Source organism: Bombus terrestris, chromosome 15 (assembly GCF_910591885.1).
Source record: "Bombus terrestris chromosome 15, iyBomTerr1.2, whole genome shotgun sequence".
Classification (NCBI taxonomy): Eukaryota; Metazoa; Arthropoda; class Insecta; order Hymenoptera; family Apidae; genus Bombus; species Bombus terrestris.
Window position 1 is genome coordinate 10786940 of NC_063283.1, and position 26362 is coordinate 10813301.

At 32.6% G+C, this 26362-nt stretch overlaps 7 protein-coding genes and 1 long non-coding RNA gene across 11 annotated transcripts; 6 read left to right on the top strand and 2 right to left on the bottom strand.

Annotated features, from left to right (window-relative positions):
- Positions 1–16: 16 nt before the first annotated feature.
- LOC125386477 (odorant receptor 13a-like) lies at positions 17–1791 on the top strand. The gene is made up of 2 exons (XM_048412991.1): positions 17–324; positions 1528–1791. Exons 1-2 carry the CDS (start codon positions 103–105, stop codon positions 1588–1590), a joined length of 285 nt encoding a protein of 94 aa, XP_048268948.1. The 5' UTR covers positions 17–102; the 3' UTR covers positions 1591–1791.
- A 1666-nt stretch (positions 1792–3457) lies between these two features.
- Positions 3458–6120, top strand: LOC100643138 (odorant receptor 13a-like). The gene is made up of 4 exons (XM_048412771.1): positions 3458–3652; positions 4388–4786; positions 4919–5194; positions 6061–6120. The coding sequence occupies exons 1-4, from the start codon at positions 3458–3460 to the stop codon at positions 6118–6120; spliced, it is 930 nt and encodes a 309-aa protein (XP_048268728.1).
- LOC100648345 (odorant receptor 4) lies at positions 5198–9246 on the top strand. 2 transcript variants are annotated; one of them, XM_003401473.3, is made up of 6 exons: positions 5198–7091; positions 7388–7640; positions 7749–7849; positions 8123–8455; positions 8681–8956; positions 9118–9246. In XM_003401473.3, the coding sequence occupies exons 1-6, from the start codon at positions 6897–6899 to the stop codon at positions 9181–9183; spliced, it is 1224 nt and encodes a 407-aa protein (XP_003401521.1). In that variant the 5' UTR covers positions 5198–6896; the 3' UTR covers positions 9184–9246. The 2 variants fall into 2 exon arrangements, with proteins under 2 accessions (XP_003401521.1, XP_048268944.1); XM_048412987.1 differs by having other exon boundaries at positions 8681–9246.
- Positions 9247–9388: 142 nt separating this feature from the next.
- Positions 9389–12313, top strand: LOC125386478 (odorant receptor 13a-like). Its single transcript, XM_048412992.1, has 6 exons — positions 9389–10118; positions 10363–10615; positions 10837–10940; positions 11038–11379; positions 11655–11930; positions 12103–12313. Exons 1-6 carry the CDS (start codon positions 9924–9926, stop codon positions 12157–12159), a joined length of 1227 nt encoding a protein of 408 aa, XP_048268949.1. The 5' UTR covers positions 9389–9923; the 3' UTR covers positions 12160–12313.
- Positions 12314–13534: 1221 nt separating this feature from the next.
- Positions 13535–15527, top strand: LOC100646043 (odorant receptor 13a). The gene is made up of 6 exons (XM_003401455.4): positions 13535–13869; positions 13928–14180; positions 14257–14360; positions 14446–14772; positions 14904–15179; positions 15247–15527. Exons 1-6 carry the CDS (start codon positions 13675–13677, stop codon positions 15304–15306), a joined length of 1215 nt encoding a protein of 404 aa, XP_003401503.3. The 5' UTR covers positions 13535–13674; the 3' UTR covers positions 15307–15527.
- Positions 15528–16227: 700 nt separating this feature from the next.
- On the bottom strand, positions 16228–19172 carry LOC100642903 (myosin regulatory light chain 2). Its single transcript, XM_012316962.3, has 5 exons — positions 19034–19172; positions 17535–17768; positions 17038–17221; positions 16871–16943; positions 16228–16700 (listed from the first exon to the last, which is right to left on the bottom strand). Exons 1-5 carry the CDS (start codon positions 19034–19036, stop codon positions 16547–16549), a joined length of 648 nt encoding a protein of 215 aa, XP_012172352.1. The 5' UTR covers positions 19037–19172; the 3' UTR covers positions 16228–16546.
- Positions 19173–19336: 164 nt separating this feature from the next.
- On the top strand, positions 19337–26116 carry LOC100643910. Of its 3 annotated transcripts, XM_012316961.2 has the most exons (19): positions 20939–21194; positions 21406–21628; positions 21712–21877; positions 21944–22166; positions 22240–22522; positions 22615–22880; positions 22952–23135; positions 23218–23457; positions 23554–23644; positions 23737–23987; positions 24068–24242; positions 24310–24581; positions 24665–24776; positions 24836–24922; positions 25002–25136; positions 25217–25491; positions 25565–25689; positions 25763–25918; positions 25994–26116. In XM_012316961.2, the coding sequence occupies exons 1-19, from the start codon at positions 21167–21169 to the stop codon at positions 26083–26085; spliced, it is 3384 nt and encodes a 1127-aa protein (XP_012172351.1). In that variant the 5' UTR covers positions 20939–21166; the 3' UTR covers positions 26086–26116. The 3 variants fall into 3 exon arrangements, with proteins under 3 accessions (XP_048268941.1, XP_012172351.1, XP_012172349.1); XM_012316959.3 differs by having other exon boundaries at positions 25763–26116; XM_048412984.1 differs by lacking the exon at positions 20939–21194 and adding an exon at positions 19337–19477 and having other exon boundaries at positions 21406–21877; positions 25763–26116.
- LOC105666544 lies at positions 22189–25933 on the bottom strand. The gene is made up of 3 exons (XR_001099368.3): positions 25829–25933; positions 24997–25361; positions 22189–23366 (listed from the first exon to the last, which is right to left on the bottom strand). It is a non-coding gene; the product is annotated as an uncharacterized LOC105666544 (long non-coding RNA).
- Positions 26117–26362: the final 246 nt, after the last annotated feature.

Below are 26362 nucleotides of genomic sequence, written 5' to 3' on the forward strand. Positions count from 1 at the left end.
TTTAGTTCGTTACAACGGTTTAGGATACAACAATACAATTTTTTACAGGAAGACGCTCCTCTTACGAGACGCCTTATTTTCCTATTTCATATAACGGGTTGCATGTGTCAACTGCTGATGTTCACCTACAGTTGCGATTGTCTGATACGAGACAGTACGAACGTAGCTAATGCCGCCTACAAAAGCTTATGGTCGTTTCTACCAATGGACAAATATGGGAAAATATTACGGAGAGACTTGGTGTTAATTATCATGAGATCTAATATACCATGTTGCCTGACCGCTAGTGGATTCTTCGTCGTATCACTGGAAACGTATACTGGAGTAAGTACATCTACTCGCTGTAACTACACTAGTTCAACCATGTGTAGAACGGATCCCGTTTCTTCGTGCAAGCTGAAATAAATAAATACTGCTACTAATTTAACCCTTTCATCTAATCTGATATAATAATACTAATTCTTACATTTCCTAGCGAATGTTTATTTTATTTTCACGATATTCGCTCATTATAACGTTAACATTTACTTATATTGATTTCTTTATTGTCGTTTTAATATCATTTCGTTGTAAATTTTGAGCGATGCAGTGCGTTTTACTTCATTGAAATAGTAGAAGAGATGGTACTTACCTTTGTCTAAAAAATCAATGCTACCAATAATGTAAAACTTTGGCCCCTTATAATCAATATGACCATATTTAATGGAATATCCTTAGTAAATTCATTATTGCTCTTATTGTATGTAAGATAATATTATTTGCAAAAATTACAAATATAGTATTCATTCTTATATCCAGCGCATTCGTTGTAGATTCATAATTCACACGACCGGCATCTCACCATTATGATCATCCGAACACTTGTGAGAAGGAAACTTGTCGGTTTGTTTCAAAAGAGTAGAATTACCCAAAGAGACTGACGTGTGCGAATAAAGTGAGATTTCCTTCGCAATCAACCTACAGCATATATTGTTCTTATATGCAGTAGGGAAAAATATAATAGTATCGTACCCCATAGAATATAAAGAGTGCAGCGTTCCATATCCATGCAACCCTCGAAACAACGTTATTTTCTACTCGTATTTATAAGTAATAACTAAAAAGTTTCATAAAAATTATTGTTGGCGTGATATAAATTTGCTTTTAAAGTACAGTGACTATACCAATCACATTATTGCACAATATATGATACCTGAATATTATTGTAAGATTACAAGTTATTAACAGAATTCAACATTATCAGTTTTCCTTCTCCTCTCCTCAACATTTCCTACGTACGCAGAACATATTTTCCAACATTTACAACTGGAATATAACGCGTCATAAATTATTAAACGAGGAATTAGTAAGTAACTGTTGTTTTATAAGTGTTCTTATTTTCCTAACAAACATTTTTTTTAAGTACTTGTAAAATAACTTTATCGTAACAAACACAATGCCTATTATTATTATTATATCAGATACTTTTTAACGAGTTATAAAATCATGATGAAAATTTAATCTATTGTGTTCCTTTGCTGTTTACAGATTCTAAGTACCGCGGCATCGTACTTTACGTTGTTGAGAAGTCATGCAAACGATATGTCTTAAACGCAAGTACCAGCAACATTTTCAAATAAAGTTCCAAGAACTGTTAATTTAAATGTTCAAAAACATTTAGGTATTTATTTATTTGATATTACACAAAAATATCAGTTGCTTTGCCTAACCTTTATTCGTAGGCTGTGTTTTCAGGAAATGCAGTTACTCCGATCAATATTCGGACACCTTTCGAAACAGAATAACTTTTTTAAATTTGAGCCAAACGGTTTGAATTTTTTTTTCTTTTTCTTTAAGTTATAAGGGTTAATTCACTGGACGACGCGCGCAAAGATTTTTAAAAAGTTACGATTGGTCGAGACCTCAGAGAAAATAATAAAGGTCGTTTTTTATTAATTTCTTATGCAAGAAAATACTAAAGACGAATTCAAGGCAGTCGCATAGGCTGTAAATTCGGAAATGCCGAGCTCGCGTAGTCTTGTTTCGAAAACTGTGGTGGTCCATGGAGCTTTCCGGTGCATCAAGGAGGACCTGCCCCAAATGGTATGGATGACGACCGTACAGATATCGAAAGGTCCTTTTTCGGCAATTACAATATTATCGAAGAATTCCTTATATATAATAGACATAAATCTTCGAAATATATTATTTAAATTTTCATTGATTCAAATTTTCAGAACCAGATAAAAATGTTGTAAAAAGCGATCTCACCTTTTTCTTCGTGATTCGGATTAATTTCGCAAGATTCTCAAAAATTTTTTGCACGTCATCTAGCAAACTAGCCCTTCTAACTTCTCAAAAAATATCAAACCGTCTGATCTGTTCTTTAAAAAGTTATACTATTTTAAGGTGTGTATATTTAAGGCGTGAATATTAATGGGAGCAACTGTATATTTTTCTTGGACTATCTCGTTTATTCGATTCTTCGTTCATGTTAAGATTTGGTTGCTTTAAACAAAACTTAAGCCTTTCTTGTCAAAAATATCAATGACAAACGATTTTATATTTACATTTTAACCGGAACAACTTAATCGTTTTATCTATTTTACAAGAAGATCAATTCTTTCGCGCGAATTTGCAATACTAACGACGAAGCCTAACTACAATACTATTCTATACATTTTGATAATAAATAACAGACTATTTCTCTGGAATAAAGAAATATAGCAATAAACGGAAGGATTTTAAAAATACTTTTATTTAATACGATAATATGATAATACGATTAATATTACCTCTACCATTCTCTATTTCATTCCATAAATATGTCTTCGCGTAAATTCACCTTCCGCAAGTACTAATCTGTAGCTTGTTATTAAAACATGTCACACTAAGAATATATAATTAATTAATGGGTGATAAATGAAAAAAGGAAAGTACTTGCCAATTAATTCTGCTGATGAAGGAAAACATGCGTTATAAGCTTCAAGGCACTGTCATATATCATTTAACATTGACATAACACAATTAACATAACTAAATCACTAAAACACAAATAAAAATAAAAATGACAAGTTCTTGTGCTCAAAAACGAATTCAAAGGGTGGAACTCGATTACACAACGTTCTTCAAAAGTTTCCATGAAATAAATCATCTAAACAGTCACACGTGTATTATAATACACGTTATCCTCACGTCTGAACATTCGGCGTCTCCGTGGAATAATACACAATTTATCGATCCGACGCTGCTTTCCCTTTTCACACGATGGAACAGCAATTGCAATGACGTTCAGAATAACCAGTTGTCCGGGAAGTATAATATGCAAAACGAGCCAGATAATCAAGTCAAAAGCGATCAAGGGATCAAAGTAATATCGTATCACTGACTGATACAGTCACTATAGATATCGATGATAAGCAAATTAGAGGCTTTCGATAGAATCGAAAAATGAGTACTCCATCGTCGAAGACTCAAGATGAGCTCGAAGGAAGTCAAAGATCTGTCTATCACCGTCACAAGTTTCTACATGAAATTCGTTGGTTTTTGGCTGACGAATAATTATGCCGATAAACGTTGGAGGAACATCGCCATGTCGAATACAGTATTTTTTATCTTCGTTGCCATCACGATCGAGTTGAGGGATTTGTACTTTACTTGGGGAAATTTTGAGGTGAGTAATGAAACAAATATAGACTAAAGCAAATTTTCAACTAATAATACCGTAAAAAAATGGCTTCTAAGTTTGATTGCTGAATACTTTTATTACAGGATACTATTTACACCGCGTGCAACGTTGTAACTATCGTTTTAGTTCTACTCAAGACCTTTGTCATATTTATACATAACGACGAACTGCTTTATTTAATTAATTACGCGAAAACAAACTTTTGGCATTCGAATTATGATTCTCACGAGCAAATGATTATAAATACCTCTAAACGTATTTGTACTTTTCTCGTTTGCTCCTTCGCCTTTTTTGCTCAGGGAACAGTCGCCAGCTTTATACTAAGACCTATTTTGGGTGAGACATTTACGTAATCAATCTGCGAAAAATATGAAAATTTTTCAGTACAAATTAAAACGCTGACGCAAAACATATTCTTAAGGAATTATTTTGTCGATATTGTTATTATATCAAATTGGAATTATAACAACTAACAAAGAGATGTGTTGATATGTTTTTCAGTAAACTATGGTAAGAATGAATCAGATAGAATACATCCGTTTAATATGTGGCTCGACGATTCATTAATGTTGTCACCGTATTTTGAAATAGTTTTCGTAATACAGGTAGAAAAAATTATTCATATAAGATCATTGTAAAAAATACTTTTTAGCTATTGTATTTTAATCTAGAAATCGTACGATATTTTGGATCGTTTAATCATTATGTTCGTTTTTATAGATTTTTAGCGCGTGCCTAGTTGGTACATGCTACCATTGCTTCGACAATCTTTTATTCGTTATAAATCTGCACACTGCTAGTCAATTTCGTATTTTGCAATATAGATTTTCAAATATGTGCAATATAAATGACCGCGAACATTATACAACTTTGGAATCGTACACTGTAGATAAATATGCAACGTTTAAAACTTACGTCAAACAACATCAAATGCTCATTGAATATTGTAATAAACTCGAGAATGTGTTCAGTGTAATAGCACTCGTGCAGGTGACACTCTTCAGCTTATTAATTTGCCTCGATGGATATTTGATACTTATGGTTAGTAGCAATCGCGTTTCATCGTCGTATTTCATTTACTTTTATTACATTTTTTATATTAATTTTGTTCCTTCCACTGCAACATAACATATAATAATTATCCTTTTATTTCTTAAAAAATTAAACAATATTCTTACGAAAAGAAGAGAAATTATACTAATAACAGCTTTTTCTTTATTCGTTGTTTTAATTTAATTATCTCTTCTGCAGGAAGAGATTGCTCGAATAAAACGTCTTACTTTCATATTTCATGTAATGGGTTGTATGTGTCAACTATTAATGTTCACGTACAGTTGCAATTGCTTGATACAAGACAGCGAATGTGTGATGAACGCTACTTACATGAGTTCATGGTCGCCCCTGCCGATGGACAAATATGGAAAAATGTTACGCAAAGATTTGATGTTCGTCATGATGAGATCTAGAGCACCCTGTTGCTTGACTGCTTGTGGATTCTTCGCTGTGTCGCTGGAAACATATACAGGAGTAAGCAATATTGTGTACATCTTATAGCTATCGATTTAGTCCTTTTATCGCAGAAACCTCAAAAGGAAAACGTTATTCGTCTAGATGTATTGTTAGAATATCCTATAAACATTTCGGTGCTTTATTTCATTAATAACGATGTAACATACATGAATAGAAATTATTCTATATTAGAGAAAATATATATGTATATGTTGTTTTAGAAAGAAATCAATTAATTTCTGTTGTACAATAATTAAACTAATACATTTCGGAAAAAGTGTGACGAATGAAAGTAGCGTGAAATGTAAATTCCCAAATCTGATATAATAATATCAAACGTTATGCTTTCTACCAAACAATTCTATTTTCAGGAAATTTCTCTCCCCGAGATAGTTACGATGTTCAACAAAATTAATGTTACTTGTTCCCCTTATAGATTTTGAGCATCGCGGTATCATGCTTTCCCTTACTGAGACGTTACGTAAAGGAACCGTTGCAGTTTATGCATATTACGAATCAATTTCTCAAAAACGATACAAAAAAATTAATTTACTGAAGTAAAAACGGGAATATCTAACGTGACCTTTTATTCTTCCAAATAAATCGCGTTATCTCTAAAGTAAGTAAACTTTTAAAACAACGATTAATTATAAACCCTACGGTAGTTCTTTGTAAGATATCAACTTTTTCTTCATATGTAGAAGAAGAATATGGGATATACTGCAGCATATATTCGAGGAAATAGTCCGCATACATGTATAAATTATCTAATGACGCGGTTCGTAAATAACAGTTGATTTTTTCACATGAAAGTACAATTATTATTATATCAGATTTTATTAAAAAGATACAACAATATCTTAATAGTTCCTTTGTTTTTACAGATTCTAAGTTCTGCGGTGTCATACTTTACATTATTGAGAAATCACGCGGGCGATACATAACTACTGACAACAGTTTCTGATACACATAAAATGTATGCGGGAGAATTTAATTTCAGACAATAGTTACATATGTTTTCGTTAAAATAAAGAATAAAATTAAAGAGATATTTCATTACCAAATAAATCTAAGTATGCATTGTACAATGTACATTGTTGTACATATTGTAGTTAATAACGTTTCATATTGTAATCGTCCGAAATTGAGGTAAGTATTTTGTATTACACACAAGACTTCACGCAATCTTACACACATATTACACAACTGCATACGTAGATAACACAAAGGAAAGAAACAATTTTTCATAATAACCACAGTGCAATAACATCAAATAATTCTGATTTCATCATTTTCATTCTTCCTTTTTTTGTAGCAACAAAACACAAAAACAAAGCATTTTCCATTTTACCACTAATTTCATAAAAAGCGAACGACGTCTAGCGCCGCATTATATAATACCTCGCTTGAACCTTCAGTCCAGGAAATAATGATCCATAATACGCGCCGGCCCCCATAAATAACGCAACAGACGTCCATCGTCAATCAAATACATGGTGAACCTGTTATTTTCTTTTTCGATCTCCAGTAAAAGATTATGATCGTTCCTACGTTTCGCGTCATTCGTAACATTTCCCTGACAAATAGATTAAAAGCAAAAAATAAGAAGAGAGAATAGACAAACAGCAAGAAATTAAAAACGCGAAGCAACTATTGTTACAGAGTTTCATATGATACGTAAGTGACAGCTTTACACGGTTGACGATCAAACGGAACGAACATGCAAACGGAACAAGAGTTGGACATATCGATGAGATTGTCGGCTTTCTTCTTAAGGCATATTGGCCTATGGATAGCTAATGATCCCGCGGATGAACGCCGGATGAAAATTATATTCACCTACACAATTTGGAATTTGATATTTGGCATGATCGTCTTGAGCAGAGATTTGTATTTTACTTGGTTCTACAATGGCGTGAGTATATTCGGTCGTTTCATATTTATTGTATAATCGATCAATCGACTCTACAGACAGTGACAGTATTCCAAAAATTTAACGATGAGAATTCGTAGGGAAATAATATGTTAGAATAGAAGTTTAATTAATCAATATTTTAATCACTAATCCATAGTTAATATTTACTTTAAAATAATTATCATTTTTATAGACTAATATTGTAATTCCATTTTCCTGTAAATTAACTGCTTAATTATTCATTCGATTAACGATATTTTTTGCTATATCTTATTACTTCAAATTATTAATTTTAGGATACGCTTTATGCTCTTGCCAATACTATGAGTTTGATACTGACTTTAGTCAAAGTATGCGTTATAGTGATGCACAAAAAGGAATTTATGAATCTCGTCGTGTACATGGAACAACATTTTTTGGCTGTTAAATACGATTTTCACGAGAAAGAAATTTTGAATAATTGCAGAAAGATTTGCGCCTTTTTTATCTCTAGCGTTACCACCATTGGAATATGTGCTATACTATCTTATATATCCACGCCGTTTATTGGTAGGTTAAAATATGCAAGAACCAGAAACCTTTTTATTTAAAGTGTACACGATATTTAAATCCTATAACGCATACGAAAGCAAAGAATCATTCACGCATTTATTGCAGCACAAATTGGAAACAATGAATCCACAAGGGAACTTCCATTTAATATGTGGATAGGTATTTTGTCACAATCTCCTTACTATGAACTAATATTTTTTGCACAGGTATTTTAAATTTTCGCATTTTCCTAGTAACTAGTAATTTAATCGCTTATCTTTATGTTTGTACTTATTTGCTATATAATAAATTTTATTCGTACCGAAATAAATCTCTAACAGTTTGATATATTTGCGATCAACCTAAAAAAATAGACAACAGTGAGATTCATCTCGTTACTACGATATAAATACATATATTGAAATTACTGAATATTCGATAAGCAGCACTAAATTTCTACAACAAATTATATAAAAGGGAACGATTTTTCTTTCTTGCAGATTATGAGTCTATCTTATATAGGAATCTGCTACTTCTGCTTCGATAATGTTTTCTGCGTCATGGCCATACACTTAGGCGGTCAATTTCGCATACTTCGATATAGATTTTCAGAACTGTGTAACATAAAATATCAGATAAGCGAGCAAGATAAAATGTCGATACTGACGAAGCATGTACACAGAACTTACGAGACATTTAGGAAGTACGTTCGACAACATCAAGCACTGATCAATTATTACAATACGCTAGAAAACGTGTATACGGTGATTATACTTATACAGGTGCTGGTATTTAGCGTGTTAATTTGCCTGTTTGGTTATCAAGTGTTATTGGTTAGTATTTCACGTGTTTAAAACGCGTTCACTGTGAATGCTTGTACATAATTCAGAAATGAACTTTCAGCGATTCATCTTTATTATCATTATTATAAAATATAAAAATAAACATAACCTATGTATATAGAAGAGTTCTATCGTACATAGAATTCTTCTCGCAGAAAAGAATTTCAATGTTCCGATAAAAGCATATTTTCTCTTTCAAATGTTACTTTTTCTTAGGCTAATACTAACTCTGCAAGACGTTCCATTTTCGTCTTTCTCCTAATTGGCGCGTTGTCCTTATTGTTTATGTTCACCTATAGCTGCGATGATGTAATAGAACACAGTGATAACGTTGCTATAGGAGCATATTCAGCGCTGTGGACGATTATGCCAATGAACAAACATGGAAAGATGCTTCGAAACGATTTGATAATGACAATAGAGCGGTCCAGGCGAGTCTGTTGTTTGACCGCAAATGGATTTTTTCCTGTGTCGCTGGAAACTTATACTAAGGTCGGTACAATACCTATAAGAAACACAGTACGTTATGGTCTTCCTCGATTACCCAACGTCAATCTTTTCTTCCTCTTTTTTGTTTCTTGCGATTGGTAACGAGAAATGTACGAATGTGAAAACAATCCACGATGTTTAAAATGCATGTGTACGTTTTACAGATTTTGAGTACCGCAATGTCATATTTTACATTGTTAAGTAACAACGTAACCAAAAATGAAACATAATTAATAACAAACGTTTCCGATTAATTCAGTGGACGCAAAGCGCTTAGATTATCTGGATGATTATAGGAAAAAATCGTACGTATAGGTTTTTTAAAAAAGAAGACAGAAATAAAGATTATCTTTTCATGTACAGAATCTCAGACAATTACAATTACTAAATACCTTGTAATGTGATCGTAAAATTTCATTTATTTGCAAAGTATCCAGAAATACAAGAAAAATCATTTTTCAATTCATTTTATCACATCACAGACCAATCTATTACTAATGTAACTTCAACTCACAAAAGAGTTATTCTCCTTTCGCTATATCCTCCACCTTTCGACAAAGTCAAAGTAAATTGCAATTTTCTTAAATTGCATGCTATAATTTACTAAGCTATTGTTAAATTTTCCTTTTATAAAGCGACGCAGCTGTATGCCGAACGGTTCTCGTAATCATGCATAACGCATCAGTCCAATCCATACATTATTCGCCTCGTGTATCATCAATATCTTTTACTCCCTTTCTTCTTCTTCTCTTCTCTTCCTATTTTTCTTTGTTCTATTATCATTCTACTAAATTATCGGCTATGGATGGTAATATGAAATAAATATGAAGCGAGCAATCGCTTAATAAAGACGCGGCTAGATCAAAGCGATTGATCGTCTCCGATACATTGGAACAATCAATGCAAAGTGTGTACGAATGCACGAGTTCAATATTCGAACGTACAATAGCAGCCGGTTATTAGGAATACGATGAGTTTTATCAAGACTGACGATATATCTGTTAGATTGACGTCGATTTTTATGAAGCTCGTGGGATTATGGATGGCGACCGAACGATCCGAGCAACGCATTAGGGATATTACGGTGGGTTACACGTTGGTCGCGATCATCTTCGCCATGTGGTTGCAAACCACGGATATGTATTACTCGTGGGGCGATTTTAGTGTAAGTCTATCGATAATAAATTAATATCATTTCTTTTATATAAATAAATTGTGTATTGCTGTAAGTACATTTAAATTGCATTATATAATATAAATACAGTGTAATCTGAAAACTTTCGTGATTACGTTACTGTAGTAAATGCATGCATTATTTATTGTAGCAAACAAATATACTCGCTAGAAATAATAGGCACTTCTGTCTTTAAGCAATCCTATTTCTAACATCTTACGTCGACTTTTCATAGGCCTGCCTTTTCGCTGCATGCAATATATTGTCGTTAACGATGCCGTTTATCAAGATACTCGTTTTGCTTGCGCATAAAGAAGATTTTTTTCGTTTAATATTTTACCTGCAACGAAAATTTTTGCATGGAAATTACAACGATTACGAAAGAAAAATTGTAATCAGTTGTAAACGAAAATGTACATTTTTCATTTGTTTCTTTACACTTTTCACTCTGGCCACTGTTGCCTCTTACATTATTAACCCACTTGTTGGTAAGTCGACTAATCAAAACGGATAAAAATATAATCTAATTTGAAAACCCTTATTCTTATTAAAATACGAAGTGTTTGTATGATTACGTTAAATAAAAATTTACGTTATTGTACACGTTTTGCCTCGTACAAAGTTACTGAATATTTTACCGTTATTATACGCATATATGCGTATATGTATATGTATATTAAGAAACAAGTTACTTAAACATCTGTTTCAGCAAATATTGGAAGAAACGAATCAGACAGGGTACTTCCATTCAACATGTGGATTGACTTGCCACTCACCGTAACACCATACTATGAAATAATATTCGTTCTACAGGTATTGTCATATTATCGATATATTGTATTATTGTATAATCTTAACTCTAAAAAGTTCCCATCGTATTGAATAATATTACTTTGATTGAAACTCATAGGTTTTATCTTTATATCATATTGGAATAAGTTACTTTTGTTTCGATAACTTCTTATGCATCATGAATTTACACGTGGCTGGTCAATTTCGAGTATTGCAATATAGAATCGCGAACATGCCAGATTTAATGGACAAAGTGAAACAAAGTGGAGATAAAATATTAAATACGGGATCATCGTGCCTTGCGAATGAATGTTATAGCATTTTCAAAAAATATATACGGCAACATCAGGCGCTTATTGCGTATTGCGGGAAATTAGAGGAAGTATTTAGTTTGATTATTCTGGAGCAAGTATTGATGTTCAGCTTGTTAATTTGCCTCGATGGATATCAAGTGCTTATGGTTAGTATAGCGCGTTAATACGAATGACTAATTTTTATATGCATTTATATCTTTTAGATAGAAGATTTCTGCGATCAATACAAAAATCCGAGGTAATGAGTTTTGAATTTCTAATATTATTACTACCTACAATACTTCTACTACTATCAGTAGTCAGTAGTAGTAGTACTATCAGCGTCATTTACAGTTATCATTATTACTTATGTTTATGTTTTAACAATAGTGAATAACGTTATTACAATAATGTACGAATGTATTATAATATCTTTTTACAGGCAGACGCATCTACCTCGATACGCGTGATTTTCATTTGTCACATATTGGCATGCCTATGCCAATTGTTGATGTTCACTTACAGCTGTGACTGTATCATACGAGAAAGTGGAAGCATAGCCACTGCAGCGTACAAAGGACCTTGGCTAGTATTGCCAATGTCCACAAGCGGGAGAATGATGCGAAAAGATTTGACTCTGATTATCCTGCGATCGCACATACCTTGTTGCTTAACAGGCAAAGGTTTCTTCGTTGTATCTCTAGAAACATACACTAGCGTAAGTAACACTGTAAGACTGGAAACTTATATCTATCGGTATACATATGGCCGCAACGTCCAAGCTTTAAACATTAAAACACGATTGAATTTCTTGAATACATCGCACATGCTTCATTTTCTATGAAAAATATCGTGAAACTAAAATCACTCGTGCATTTCATCTTTTGCAGGTACTAAGTACAGCCGCATCATATTTTACACTGCTGAGACAGCGTGAGACTCCGTGACATATGTTAATCGTGACAGTGTTAATCATACATAGTGTAAATAGTGTCGTACATAGCCTTGTATAGAGATCAGTGTTCGTCCCTATAAATTATAAATTAAATTGATTGAAAAGAACTGGAATTCTGTAACAATAAAAATTAATCAAATATCAGATATTACCTATCAGCTTCCATTAGATATATTACATGTACATGACCTGACCGTATCAAAACATATTAAATGTTTTTCTTGCACATGATAAGAATACCTATAGTTATATCGTGATATCTTACAGTTGCGTCACAATATAAAGAAAAAGAAAACGAAACAAGTTCTTAACTGAAAATTCATTTCATTTTAACAGTATACTATTGTATTAAAGTGTACGAAATGTAAGGAATTTATCTCGTTAATCGACAAAGTAATTGAATTTAAAATTGGTCGTATCACAGAGATCACAGCACAAGTCGATCCGTTATCTTCATTTTCTCCCTTCTCAATTGGTACGCTGCGTTTCTAATGTATCAAAAGATCACTGTTCTTTCGCTATAGATCTTATTCCCTGCCTTCCTAAAAATTTGATGAAAATTACAACTACCTTGTCTTACATGCTACGTTTAACATGCAAAGTTTCCCTTTCCCAAAGCAGCACAGCTGTTGACAGTGGTTCGATTTCACAGAGGGTCTCTTAATCCAGGAATCATGCATAATTCATCAATCCTGTTCGTGTACTGCGTATTATGTATATGTACTACGTATAATAGTATGCCAACGTTAACTATTAAATATATAGAACTAAATAAGACAAATAAGTTGCTCGATAGATTTAAAAAGATAATAAAATATATTATAATAGCGCATATATACGTATGTTGGTTCTTAGATAGGTAGACTTATATTATCTTTGACATTCGTAGGCAAACGCATCTAGCACGATACAGGTTTTAAGTATTGCAGCATCGTACTTTACGTTGCTAAAACGTATAGAAGCTATTCCATAATACATGTTAATTCTATAACGGTGTACATAGTGTATAGACGTAAGTATATACAGCAATTCGTTGCTGTACATTACACGTGAATTTTCAATGAATAAATAAGAGTATCAATTATCTATTAACCCATATGTGTTTGTATACGCATTCGTATTCCTCAATTAGCAATAAAAATATTCACAGATTTTTCACTATCACCAAATTAATGAACTCTTTCAAAATCAAATCTTCTATTCTTAAAACAACACACAAGAAGTCAACGTTCTTCATCAGACTGCATACATATATTAATCTTCTACTTCCTCGTCGCCACATCCAACTGCCACCCACCACTCAGCCCCATTGTGAGTTTTAAATCATGCATAACTGGTTGATCGCATGCATTACGCAAAATATAAGGCGTACGAATGAGGATAGAGGACGATTGGGAGATCAAAGGCACGATATATCGATGCAATTGCTTTCGAAACTTTTCGATAATTAATAGACCGACTCCCCTATAAATTCCGAATCGGTGTATCTGATCGTTTGAAATCCAATATGAGCTTGAAATATCATAAAGACGTTTCTTTCAGTGTAGCAGTTTTCTATCTAAAGATCGTCGGCTTGTGGTTAAGCACTAACCTCGTTGAGAAATGGTTCAGAAATGCCTTAGTGACGTATACTGTTCTCGCAATTATCTTTAATATGTGGATGCAATTGAGGGGTCTTTATTTCTCTTGGGGAGATTTTAGCGTAAGTATATCGAGAGTTTTACATAATGCTCGTAACTTTCTTAATTTTAATGTTTCAGGTCAGCACTTATATCGCGTGCAATAGTTTGGGACTATTCATGGATCTATTTAAATTGTTAATTATATTTATACATAAGAAAAAGTTTCTTTATTTAGTCATGTATATGCAGAAGAATTTCTGGCATTTCAACTACAATCAATATGAAAAATCGGTCCTAGCAGATGCGAAACGAATGTGCATCTACTTCGTCTGCGTCTTCTCATTTCTCTCTCAATCTACTATCTTTAGTTACATCTTCAGGCCACTAATATGTCAGTCTATCAATTTTCTGATTTAAATGGGTTTGTTTCTAAGAAAAAAGTTAATTCATCGACAATCTAATTTTAGCAAATATCGGGAAGAACGAGTCAGATAGGGTACCTATATTCCATATGTACTTGGACCTACCATTGAATGTCTCGCCATATTATGAAATGACGTACTTGATACAGGTACAATATTATTTCTGTTTTACATAAAAGTCTTAGGCGATTTCATGTATTTGTAAATAATATTGTAATTATTACGTGCGTACAGGCTTTGACTTTGTATCAGGTTGGCGTATGTTATCTTTGCGTCGACAATATATTTTGCATTATGTGCTTACATGTAGCTAGTCAGTTTCGCATATTACAATACAGAATAGCCAATGTGTTAAGCCTGAAAGACAAAGTTAAATTTGATCAAGATACAAACCTGGATTCTTCGGGTGAATTTTACGCCATATTTAAAAAATGTATTCAACAGCATCAAGCTCTCATTGGATTCTGTACCACGCTCGAAGAGATATTTACAGTAATTATACTCGGACAAGTGTTAACGTTTAGCATATTGATTTGTTTCGTCGGATATCAAGCGCTTCTGGTTAGTATATTACAAATTCAACGTTACTGGTTTATGCTTCTTGTTTAAAACGAGATATTCGATTTGAACAAATTAAATATCTCGTCGTTGTTACTGTAAAATTTACGCTCGTAATGCATCACGATACACAGGTGAAGCTGTCACTTTCATGGCGCATTTCTCTCGTATCTTTCTTAACGACTAACATATGTCAGCTATGGATCTTCACGTACAGTTGTAATGCCCTAGTACAAGAAAGCATGAACACTGCTAATGCTGCGTATGCTACACCATGGATATTTTTACCAATGGACAAGTTTGGAGAAATGGCACGAAAGGATTTGCAACTCGTACTTATGAGGTCGAGACGAGCCTGTTATCTCACCGCTTGTGGCTTCTTTCCTATATCCCTGGAAACTTTCACCAAGGTATTTATTAATGATTCTCGTCGTTTTCTATATTAATTAATAACAGCATATTTCCTTCGTGTCACAGATTATGAGCTCCGCAATGTCATATTTCACTATACTAAAACAGCGAACCGTGGATACATAGAATAATTTCTCCAGTTTTCATTTTATAGGCGTACACGTTTAAGTAATGTTCAAAGCGAAAAATTTATTCCTTTTGATTTAAAAATGTTATTATCACAAATCTATGAAATCTATAAAATATTAAAATAAATGGTTAGAAGAAATTTGATTACATAAAATACGTAAATTATAATGCGTCCAGAAGATTTGTAACAAGATAGTAATAAAGTTAAATAGAAAGAACAAGTATGAATAATTTTAATAAACCGCGGAAATTTTCGAATCCCCAAAACTCTCTATAATCTTCGAATTTCAAATTGAACAATAGTACTACAATAGATTATTCATTGCGAATTATACAACGATAGATTCCATTCCTTGTATTCGATATAATTGTGAACGTGTTTATAAGTTAAATTTAGTTCGCTATATTGTCATCGGCACGTATGTAATTTGATACAGTGCCAAACTTAAAGCAGAAAAACATCGCACGAACAAAACCATTATCTTCTTTGAAATAAAAAGATTAATTTTAGACCAAATCACGACGTTGCACAACTCACAATTTCATCTGGCGGAATTATAATATTTAGACAATATTAAACAAAATTTACAATTTAATATGACATATTTTTATGTGCAGAGTTATGAATAATTACATCTTATTCAATATATGTTACTAATAAACATCATTTTATTCTTTTTACAAGTATACAAAATGCAAAGAACGCAATAATACTTGGTATATAGATCTTAGAATTATTCTCTAATTCGATGAGTTATATAAAATCGCTTTTCGTTTAAAATTGTTTAAAATCTTTGAAAAACTTTGGAAGAAGAAGATTTATAATGTTTAACAAACAAATGGTATTGCAAATTTCTATTATTTTTACCTATTCCTGCTGTTGATATTTGTGACGGATCAAAATTAGGAAGATCATTGTAAAGTTTTAAAGTAATTTTATTATATGAACAATAATATGGAGAGTCAAAGCCTCGTTTTTCGGCAGAAGGGCTGTTTCCACTTCCAAGAACCTAATCTGCTATTTCTCACGATCTTTGAAACTTGCATCTTTAAAAGAATTTCCTCTGAAAAGCTATATCGTCAAGAAACAATGAAAAGTAAATAATTCGTGTTCGCTTTTCAATCAAATTTCGTCACTTGGAAATGGATAAAACAGACCTAACGCTAATACGAGACTTTGTTTTCAATGAACAGAGTTTTTTTAACAGACATTTTTAATGCTGAAGATCACTTAAAGTTACTCCTCCTCTTCGTCTCCCGCACCAGTTAACATTGCGATAAGGCTTTGCGTATCGATAAATCCCTTGTCATCAATGTACATATTATCATAAGCATCATTGACCTCCTTCGCGGTGAATTTGTCACCATATGTCATCAAAGCGTGCCTCAATCTATGACGAAAGGAAAACGAATAATTTTCATAATTTTAGAAAGCTGCTCAACTTCTTTTCCGAGATATTTCGATATATTTCATGGGATTTTTTAATTTTCTACTCCTTTCTCTATCCTTTTTTTCTGAGAAATAAATAATCTTACAATACCAATAGGTCTTATCGCTTACCTTTCACCATCAATCTTTCCGTTTACGTCGAAGGTACTGAACGCAGCAATTACGGTTTCATCGTCGTCGGAACCTGAAATAGAAGAAATTGCGATTAATTTAATATACATATATAAACTGGCAAAGAGGGACTAATCGTATCATCTGGTAAATTTATATGTTGATACCTGATCCCGACATGCGAGTTGCGAACAAGTTGAGTAACTGGGTAAAGTTGATAGGACCAGGGGCTTCACCTAGCATATCATCAAGTTCTTTATCGGTAACCAAACGACCGACATTGTCAAAAGTGGCACGAAGGTCGTTCTTCCCAATTACACCATCCTTATCATGATCCATAAGCTGGAATGCCTGGTGGAACAAAATGAAATACACATAAGTACATCCAAATAATAATTGCAACTCATACTCTTCAACACTTTAATTTTAATTTTATTTATTCGAAAATGATTCAATCAACGTTACGACCAACTTATTAAATAATACGTTTCATTTATCTTTACCATAGAACGATATACAGCGAGATATCTCGTTTCTCTTCGCAGAAACTGCGGTAACTGATGCAGCAAGCATTTGATAATGGAGTTTCACTGTATAGTTCGCTGTACGATGGCAAATTTTTGGATAATTACTCGTATATCGTTGAAACGGCATTTGAACGTACCTCTTTAAATTCGGCAACTTGTTTCTGAGTAAACATAGAAAACACGCTGGATCCAGTGCGTTTAGCTTTGCGGCTGCCCCGACTACTTGCTCTAGTCGAACCAGATTCTTTAGGGGTACCGGTAGGAGTTGGTGGCTTTTCTTCTGCTGGTGCAGGTGCTGGTTCTGGTTCTGGTGCAGGAGCAGGCGCTGCCTCTTCCTTCTTTTTCGTCTTCTTCTTCTTCTCTTTATCCGCCTACAATAATCCGACGTAATTTTTATTGAAACGAAACGAGAATATAAAAATATAAAAATTTCAGCCAAACTTCCGCTTACTCTACCGCACCATTTAGCGTCTGTACAAGTGTAACTCACGATTCCTCGAGTGTTAAAATACTCATTTTACCAAAAAGTTAAGTATTCTCCAATATTTAATTATTATAAACGAAACGTCGAATTTAAAAGCGCCTAGTCTGCAATAAATCGTAGAAAAGTCCTTTTCATCGTATTATTTTCGTAAAAATGAATATTTCAATTTATTTAAAATATGAAACAAGCAAAAGAGTGGGTTTGGTAAAATATTTAATATAAATTGCTTGCAAAGAACAGAAACTAAGTGATAAATAAATAAATATCTTGCCAATTATTATCTAATAATTAATTGACTGGAAATCATCGTAAAGCTGAAAGATATGCGGAAATAAAGAATTATCGTTATTACTATATTTAGCTGGCAGTAAGCTAGCTTGGATAACATCGAAGAAAATTCGGAGGGCGTTACTCATAAGAGTTAAAAATAGGATCCTTCTATCACGTACGGTATAGTTGAAAAGAAGCCAGGACAAATATAGACCGTTTATCCCGTACAGCCTCTCGAATTACTATTTGGTTACGTAATACTTTTATCTTTATTTTTACTTTTATAATATATCTAACAAGTACACATGGAAATTAAATGAAATTTGATAGTACAGATTTTTGCATAAACAAAATTCAATTAAATCTAAAGTCCATTAATTTAGATACACCATTAAATTCCAATTATTAAGAAATCCAAAAATTAAGAATCCGATTAGGGATTTCATAGATTAAAAGATCGCAAAGATTTATTAAAATCCAAAAGTACATGTAACAATTTGAACACACAGGATGGCAAGCAAATAATAAGGTCCAAGTACGGAATGGCTAACAGCCAAAAATCTAACGAAGATCACTGTTTACACTTCATTAACACAAATACGCGATGTTTGGTGCAAGTTCTGCACTTTGACGAATTCATTCACCAGGCGTACAATTTAGACACAATTTATTTAATTCATCGATCTCTCATCGAAATTTACCCTCGTACAACAGGTCAAACATGTTTCCACCACTAATCACGTGTACGATATTCGGCATTCCGTTTCTTTCTATATATCCCACTATATAGAAGAAATTCAACGAACAGAACTTTTCGCATATTTCCTGATCGCCTGAATCCGAAATCACGATGGTATCATGGTGTACTCGGCGCTTACTTACCATGGCTACAGTTGTTTTGTAAGAGGATGGTACGAGATGGTCACAACGAACCAACTGTCCGAATCATAGAAGTGAACTTGTCTAAGTAACTTTGGTGGATCTCCCCCACTACATGGCTGGTGCTTGAGCAGGGGTGCTTTGCCCGGGTATAACGCCAACGCCTATCTGACCATATTTAGTGCGAGCTGCCTCAAAATAGCAACCCTTTCGATGTTTCGACTAAAACAGTTTGCCGAGGATTGTACTGACGACCAACACCTTACAGCCCTTTTTCGCAGCTAAGATTTACTTCTCAGAACGAGAATGTGAGTCAAGGATCTTCGGAAAGTGATTATGACGGTGCCCCGGCCTTGCGCCTTCCGTAACCCTGATTAGCCCTGCATACATCAAGCATCGAAGAAATCTTCTGTTACCATTTTTGCAGTCATCGATCGTACAAAAACGGTAGTAGACTGTCCTGATTCCACCGTCACAAATCAAAGAAATTATCATAGTTTAAACTAATTTAACTCTTATTATCTATTCGATTATTACATACGATACAACGCTTACAAAATATGATTTCTGAAAAATTTGTAACTCGCAAACTAAAAATTGTGGTGTTAATATTTAAAAGTTCTGCTAAATATTTGCAAAATTTGTATGCTCGCAGTTATATTTAACTCATATTATGCGCAATATAATAGCAAATATGTCTATCATGTATCGATGATGGTTATAAAAATTGTGAGATGAAAATTGTCTAAGAAAAAATTACAATAATAAATGAAATACGATAGTAAGAGAAAATGTTTAAGGATTATCCATTTCAGAAGTAACATGAATTTCCGGTTTGTGCACCGGGATGACCAACGCACGTGGTTACTAAAAATAACTGTCCGATATTTGAGATCAGAAAACATTAAGGTATACTGTATATTTCATTATTCCCCTTTCTTATATACGTATTACAGGAATTCAAATGGTTAATAAACCCTGTATCTTTGATATTTATCGAGTTTAGTTTATTTCAATTGTCATGAAACTGAATTGTCATAAAGGAAATTAAAAACAATTGATATCTGATGTGCAAAAGATTATTTACCACTATCGTACTTTCGATAACAAAGTAGTATGATAGAATTAATTGTTAATTATTTATATGACTCGACTTAATATTAGAGCCTGGCTTAAGATCGCTATAAGTGTCATATAACGAAGCTCGCTCGCTTCCATCAAATTCAGCATTTAATGAAATATTGACGCATCACAAGTTAACGAGGAAGATAGCTTAAACCCAAAAATATTACTCAGCTAATCACATCTATACCCAAATTCTATACTTTTATTTTGTAAAGATATCCAAAATCTTTAATTTGTAACGCACCGATAGATTCTGATCAGGTACTCCAATGTATTCGAGAAGATTGACAGTAAATATCTAGCAATTTTGAACGACGAGTCAACGTATGATTAAACATTCTATGAAGACTGATGAACAACCGATACACTGGAAATAGAGCTATTACTTAGACACATAGTCGTATTACAAATATGTTCCTAGAATTTATTTCTCTTATTTCAATGTGCCGAATTATGTCACTGAGATTATGTCCATATTATGTCATTATATTTTGGGACATTGCCAGATATACATTACTAATACGTACTACAATATAATGCATAATAAAATCCTCCAGATATATTTATTTTATTTTTGGGAAAAAATTCATATTTATCGCTTTTCTACTGAGCTACACGAATAATAGAATTAAAATTATTTTTCTGCTTCATTTATTTTATACAATAAATTTATACATACAGAAATTTATTAATTAATCATGATTATAATGTAACATGTATATATTATAATAATCTTTTATGAAGTATCCATACAAATCGCTATGACTTTGTATACTTGCTCGATAAGAAAGTTACGTACCATTTTTCTTATTCACGACCACACAACACTCCCACCACAACTGCTCGGAGAAATAAGAAAGTACAGACAACCTTGCCTTGACTGGTTTTCATTGTAAGGTAACAGCTTGACGTAGTATGGCCTAGATCACAAATTTTTATGTTAAAATAATATTAAGATTTAAATTACTCTAAAAAAAACATATTTTAAGTGTTATCTTATGACCTAACAAAATGTGGTGGATCTTTTTACTAAATTATGGTGAGTGAAACTTGTCCATATAAAAAGGAAATACGTATTTTTAGCATTTAATATTGTTAATCATCGTTAAATCTTTCTTAAAGCTTTAAAAGATGCATTTAATGCTGTTAAAAAAACATATAAATGACCACAGTAATAGAATAATCGAAAAATAAACTAATTTATCATTAATTGATTTAAATTAATAAATTATTTGTTTATTTCTCTATAGTTACCATTGGCTTGTCACTGCGTCTTGCCGCATATATTTCTTCTGGCGGTCTTCACGGAGAAATTCGATTCGAAAAAGTCACAGAAACGTCCGTAAGAATTCGATTTTCACTTCAAACTACTCTTCAATATCCAGACCAACAATGGCTTTGGTCAGTTACTCAGTTTCCTGTTGATTACACACGTATAGACGATAGATGCAGTAGACAACATATTGGAGAGAGGTGTTTTTCTTGTTTGGAAAAATTTGTTTCCCATATATCGCTGTCACACGTTTTATTTAAAAATCACTACTATAAACATGTAGCATTATCGACTTAACGGAACTTGTTGGACCACTCGATATGCCTGGAAATGAAACAGGATCAGTGGAAATTTCGGGCATAAGTTTAACCGGAGAAATGGGTTTATGGGGCAAAGGTCTAATATTCCAAGACACATATTCATCCAGAACCATTTGTGCTTCGATAACGGTAATTTTTAAGATATAAAATGTAAAGTTTGTTTCGAAAATATTGCAATTCTCCGAACGTTCTTAGGTACTAGAAAAGAATGTAGAGAAATTTGCGGAAGCACGTTTTCTCGAAACTATAGCGGGAAGCGTATGGTTTCGATGGCTGGGTGGTCACGGTGGTGATAATATTAGCGATACAATAATTTATGTAAATTTGTATCATGTTAATAACAAAAAATTGCAAGGTACAAAGTACACAGAACATTATTGGAAAATTTATGTGACGGACATTTTTGACATCAGTAAAGGTACAACTTTTTTTATAAGATATATCGGATTTGCAAAACAATGATTTACTTTTATTTAATGTTTATCATTCAGACAAATCAAGTTGCAATATTTTACAAACTGTCTTTGATCCTGATAACGCGGGCAATGGCAAAGCGATTGGTGATATCGATGCACGTTTAGGCAAGATAAAAGTAGCTGTAAATCATCGTAACGAATATAAAACCGTATACAAAGATTCAAAGTTGTCTCTACTACCTTCTACTGATTTACTCGGACCACATCGTCAATTATATTTAGTCATATTTCATCCGAAACATGATGACTCCATTTTACATTGCAGTAAGATTAATCATAGAAAACCTATCCTTGCCAAGTAAGTGAAACTTATTATTACGAAAAACTTTTATCCATTTTATTTATACATGTTTATCAAATTATCTTTTCCTATATTTTTTAACCATTTAGAACTTTAATTAATTCTCACGGTATCAAAGGAGATGTATCTTTATCTCAAGTGACTCCATTCGATCCAACATGGGTTAACGTATCATTGACACCAATCAATGATTTAGGAACGAGATTACGCTATGCTACTAAGATAAAGTCATACAATATTCATGAACTACCTCCAGATCCAATAAAAGCTTCGAATAACTTTGCCAAAGTATGCGAAACAACTAAGAAAATGTATAATCCAAGTAATATCAATATAATGGATGTACCACCAGCAGGTAAACAAGTTAAATCGTTACTTTAGCCTAGTTTGTTCGTTCAACAATACCTAAATAATTATGAAACTCAGGGCTTGGAACTCAAGATCAATATGCTATTGGTGATCTTTCTGGGAAACTTCAAGGTCGTAAAGAAGGATCGTATCATTATGATATCTTGCCAGGGAGTGCCAAACTTAATGGAATTTATTGGGATACATACCTTCCACTCTCAGGAACACATAGTGTAATTCACAGAAGCCTTGTTCTTCATAAGTACTTATTTACGCTCACTTTTTATAATTACCGCTTTATTTTCATCCTTACTTATTAAAAACGATTACACGTTGCTCCTCAGATATAATGAAACTGATAATAAGAGCACCGTACCATGGATCTGCGGTACCTTGAATCTTTATTTACCAGATAATATTGGACAAATACCAATGGTAACCGCACAAGTAATATACAGATATCCCATTGTTGGGAAAATAATTTTCCGTCAACCTAAAAATGACCCTCAAATGGATACTACCATTATAATAGAAAATTTAGTTCATGCAGATGGTAACGCTTTAAATAATTCAGAATTACACAGGTATAACGTTTTTCAAATTTTTTGCTAGAAAAAAACCATTATATGTGTGTGTGTGTGTGTGTGTCAATACCATCTAATTTAATATTAAATATTTAGGTGGATGGTTCATGATAATCCACCAGGCAAAGATTATTATAACTGGACAGGCAGATGTTTAAGTGCTGGTGAACCTTATAATCCTTATAAGGTACAGTAATTAATAAAATAACACTAATATGCTTGTTTTCTATTTATAATACAATTGCTCTCTCCTAAAAATATTACTCTTAAATTTACCAGGTAGAATGGAATTCAAATCCTAGTGAATATTGTTCAATGTCAGAAGCATCATTATATCGTGTGGGTGACCTAACAAGACATAGTACAATCAACATTGCTGGCAAAAAGCTTTATGGGACCCTATTAACACGAAGACTCTTCACGGATACAATGTTACCTTTGTCAGGTCCCCATAGTATATTAGGTAAAAGTTTAGTGATATATGATGACCATGGACCTCGTGCAAGAGGAGAAAGACTAGCATGTTCAATGTAATTTTGTAGACTTCATATGAAATATTTCTAATAAATTTTATTATGAACATAACTAAAATATCAATTATTCTATATAGAATTAGTGAAACATACCATCGCAAAGCAGTAGCAAGAGACTGGTTTGGAAATGGAGAAACAATTTCGCTAAGAGGAAAATTAGAATTCTTACAACAAAATGAATATGATATCACAAATATAGAACTAAACCTTGATGGTCTAGATGGAAAAATGAGTGGATATCACATACATATGGTAACAGAAATTTAATAAAATTTGTTTATATTTTTTATTTATTTTCATGAAAGTTTATGTATTTTAGACTCCAATTGAGCAAGATTTAGAATTTCCATGTGAAAGTACATCCCTGTATGGACATTGGAATCCATTTGGTATCAATGTAAGTAACACGTTATCTGCAGGAGAAGGAACAACTGATCAGTATGAAATGGGTGATCTCAGTGGAAAGTTTGGCACTTTAGAAAATAGAAAAAGATATATGAAAACTTTCAATGATACAATACTTCCTTTATTTGGACTAAATAGTATACTAGGTCGAAGTATAGTGATTCACAAAAAGCAAAAAAATTTAAGGTATCTATATTAATATTTAAATTATATGCAGACACACACACATATATATATATATATATCCTCTAACAATTCTTTTCTTTGAGATGGGCATGTTCAACTATAGAAAGGGGATATTCGCCATCTGAGGCTAGAGAATTAAGAGCAATTGCATCTTTTCATCATCCACAAGGTTTTGCATATGGCTATATAAGAATGGTATTATAAATTTAAATAATATCAAAATATAAAATATGATTTAACACTAATAATTACAGACACAACTTATTCACCATGATGGTAGTCAAAGTGAAACGATAATTGAAATAAAATTACGACATCCTGGAAAACACGATCGTAATATTGTGAGTATGTAAAATGCTTAATAAAAACATTTAAAGAGATTTAATATATTTGAAATTATATAAAAATATATTACTGTAGACAAGAAACCACAATTGGGCGATATATGTAAATCCTGTTGGAGTAGATGCAGCTGTTCAAGTAAAGGATACTAGATGTGTAGCTGGTGGATATATATGGAATCCCTACTTTACACAGTTAGCAGATCCTTTAAATGTAATATTAATCAGAACCATATAAAATTTCTGTCTTAACATGCCATTGTTTACTTTCATAAAAGTAATTTTATTTCACAGGATGATCTGTACAGACAAGAATGTGGTTCTGATTTACCACTTAGATGTTATGTAGGAGATATATCAGGTCGATTGGGTCCTATCGATATAGGACTTCAAAGACAAGTTTTTACAGACTCAAATTTTCCATTAGCAGGAACAGTATCTGCAATGGGAAGATCTATTGTTATTTTTGACAAAAATTTTGGGACTGACAGATTTGCATGTGCTAACATTGAACCTGATAACGACATTGTGAAGTATACAAATATAAGAAAACCACCACGCTTTGTAGTGTAAATACACATGTGGCATGTTATTTTATCATAAATTTCATGTACAAATATCTTTACAACTTTTTTACTATAGGGCACAATTTCTAGAAGATGTAAGAAAAATTATAGGTGTTCCAGATTGGATGTTATCCATAGATACTAGGAAAACGAAAATTTTACATAGTGGAGCATGCATTCAGTTTTTAATGCATTTTAGGGGTAATCAAAAAAATATACAATTTGTAGAAATTTCTTGAATATATATAATAATGTTTTATGATTACATATCTAGGTCCAATTGCTAGCACCTTAGAACAAGATTTTAATAAACTTATATCAACTGGACGATTAGACACACCTAGTTTGTATATTCCAGGATATGTTCCAACAAAACGAAAAGCAACATTAGGTTATCGTCAATGTGGAAATCAAGATCCAAATGATAAAAGTAATAACTCATATTCTATACAAAATAAGCATACAAGTTTATTTTTTAAAATGACAAATTTTACACTGTTTTCAGGATCCAAATTTTCCCTACTAAATATATCTTCATCACAATGTTCAAAACTTACATTAATTGTTGCTGTGTGTATTATTACTAAATTATTGTGATATTAAATTAATAAATTAATATAGTATTAAATTGAGTCTTATAAATTTAAACACCGAAAAGATTGTATATATATAATAAACATTTCATAAAATGAATATTTTATTTACACGATATGCTAACTTTACGCGGAAATACGTAAACTCGAGTATGCGATGAATATAGACTAAGTCAGAGTCACGTTCTATTGGTAGCTTTACATGTAGCGATCGCTAGAAACTGTCTGTCCAACGCATAGTCGTATATGTAACTGTGGTTCAACGGTACGAGGCAGTAAAT

Bases quoted from the DNA above. Each gene is read 5' to 3' on its own strand.
- LOC125386477 (XM_048412991.1), top strand. From the start codon at position 103: ATGTGTCAACTGCTGATGTTCACCTACAGTTGCGATTGTCTGATACGA. The intron at 325-1,527 runs GTAAGTACATCT...TGCTGTTTACAG, and splicing joins CACTGGAAACGTATACTGGA to ATTCTAAGTACCGCGGCATC.
- LOC100642903 (XM_012316962.3), bottom strand. The intron at 17,222-17,534 runs GTACGTTCAAAT...TTGTTCCACCAG, and splicing joins AAGTTGCCGAATTTAAAGAG to GCATTCCAGCTTATGGATCA. The intron at 16,701-16,870 runs GTAAGCGATAAG...CTTTCGTCATAG, and splicing joins GGAAAGATTGATGGTGAAAG to ATTGAGGCACGCTTTGATGA.
- LOC100646043 (XM_003401455.4), top strand. From the start codon at position 13,675: ATGAGCTTGAAATATCATAAAGACGTTTCTTTCAGTGTAGCAGTTTTC. The intron at 13,870-13,927 runs GTAAGTATATCG...TTAATGTTTCAG, and splicing joins TCTCTTGGGGAGATTTTAGC to GTCAGCACTTATATCGCGTG. The intron at 14,181-14,256 runs GTCAGTCTATCA...ATCTAATTTTAG, and splicing joins CATCTTCAGGCCACTAATAT to CAAATATCGGGAAGAACGAG.
- LOC100643910 (XM_012316959.3), top strand. From the start codon at position 21,167: ATGTGGTGGATCTTTTTACTAAATTATG. The intron at 23,136-23,217 runs GTACTTATTTAC...GTTGCTCCTCAG, and splicing joins AGAAGCCTTGTTCTTCATAA to ATATAATGAAACTGATAATA. The intron at 23,988-24,067 runs GTAATTTTGTAG...TATTCTATATAG, and splicing joins GAAAGACTAGCATGTTCAAT to AATTAGTGAAACATACCATC.
- LOC125386478 (XM_048412992.1), top strand. From the start codon at position 9,924: ATGAGTTTTATCAAGACTGACGATATATCTGTTAGATTGACGTCGATT. The intron at 11,380-11,654 runs GTTAGTATAGCG...ATCTTTTTACAG, and splicing joins ATGGATATCAAGTGCTTATG to GCAGACGCATCTACCTCGAT. The intron at 11,931-12,102 runs GTAAGTAACACT...CATCTTTTGCAG, and splicing joins CTCTAGAAACATACACTAGC to GTACTAAGTACAGCCGCATC.
- LOC100648345 (XM_048412987.1), top strand. From the start codon at position 6,897: ATGCAAACGGAACAAGAGTTGGACATATCGATGAGATTGTCGGCTTTC. The intron at 7,092-7,387 runs GTGAGTATATTC...TATTAATTTTAG, and splicing joins TTACTTGGTTCTACAATGGC to GATACGCTTTATGCTCTTGC. The intron at 8,456-8,680 runs GTTAGTATTTCA...ACTTTTTCTTAG, and splicing joins TTGGTTATCAAGTGTTATTG to GCTAATACTAACTCTGCAAG.
- LOC100643138 (XM_048412771.1), top strand. From the start codon at position 3,458: ATGAGCTCGAAGGAAGTCAAAGATCTGTCTATCACCGTCACAAGTTTC. The intron at 3,653-4,387 runs GTGAGTAATGAA...TCGTTTTTATAG, and splicing joins TTACTTGGGGAAATTTTGAG to ATTTTTAGCGCGTGCCTAGT. The intron at 4,787-4,918 runs GCAACATAACAT...TCTCTTCTGCAG, and splicing joins TTAATTTTGTTCCTTCCACT to GAAGAGATTGCTCGAATAAA.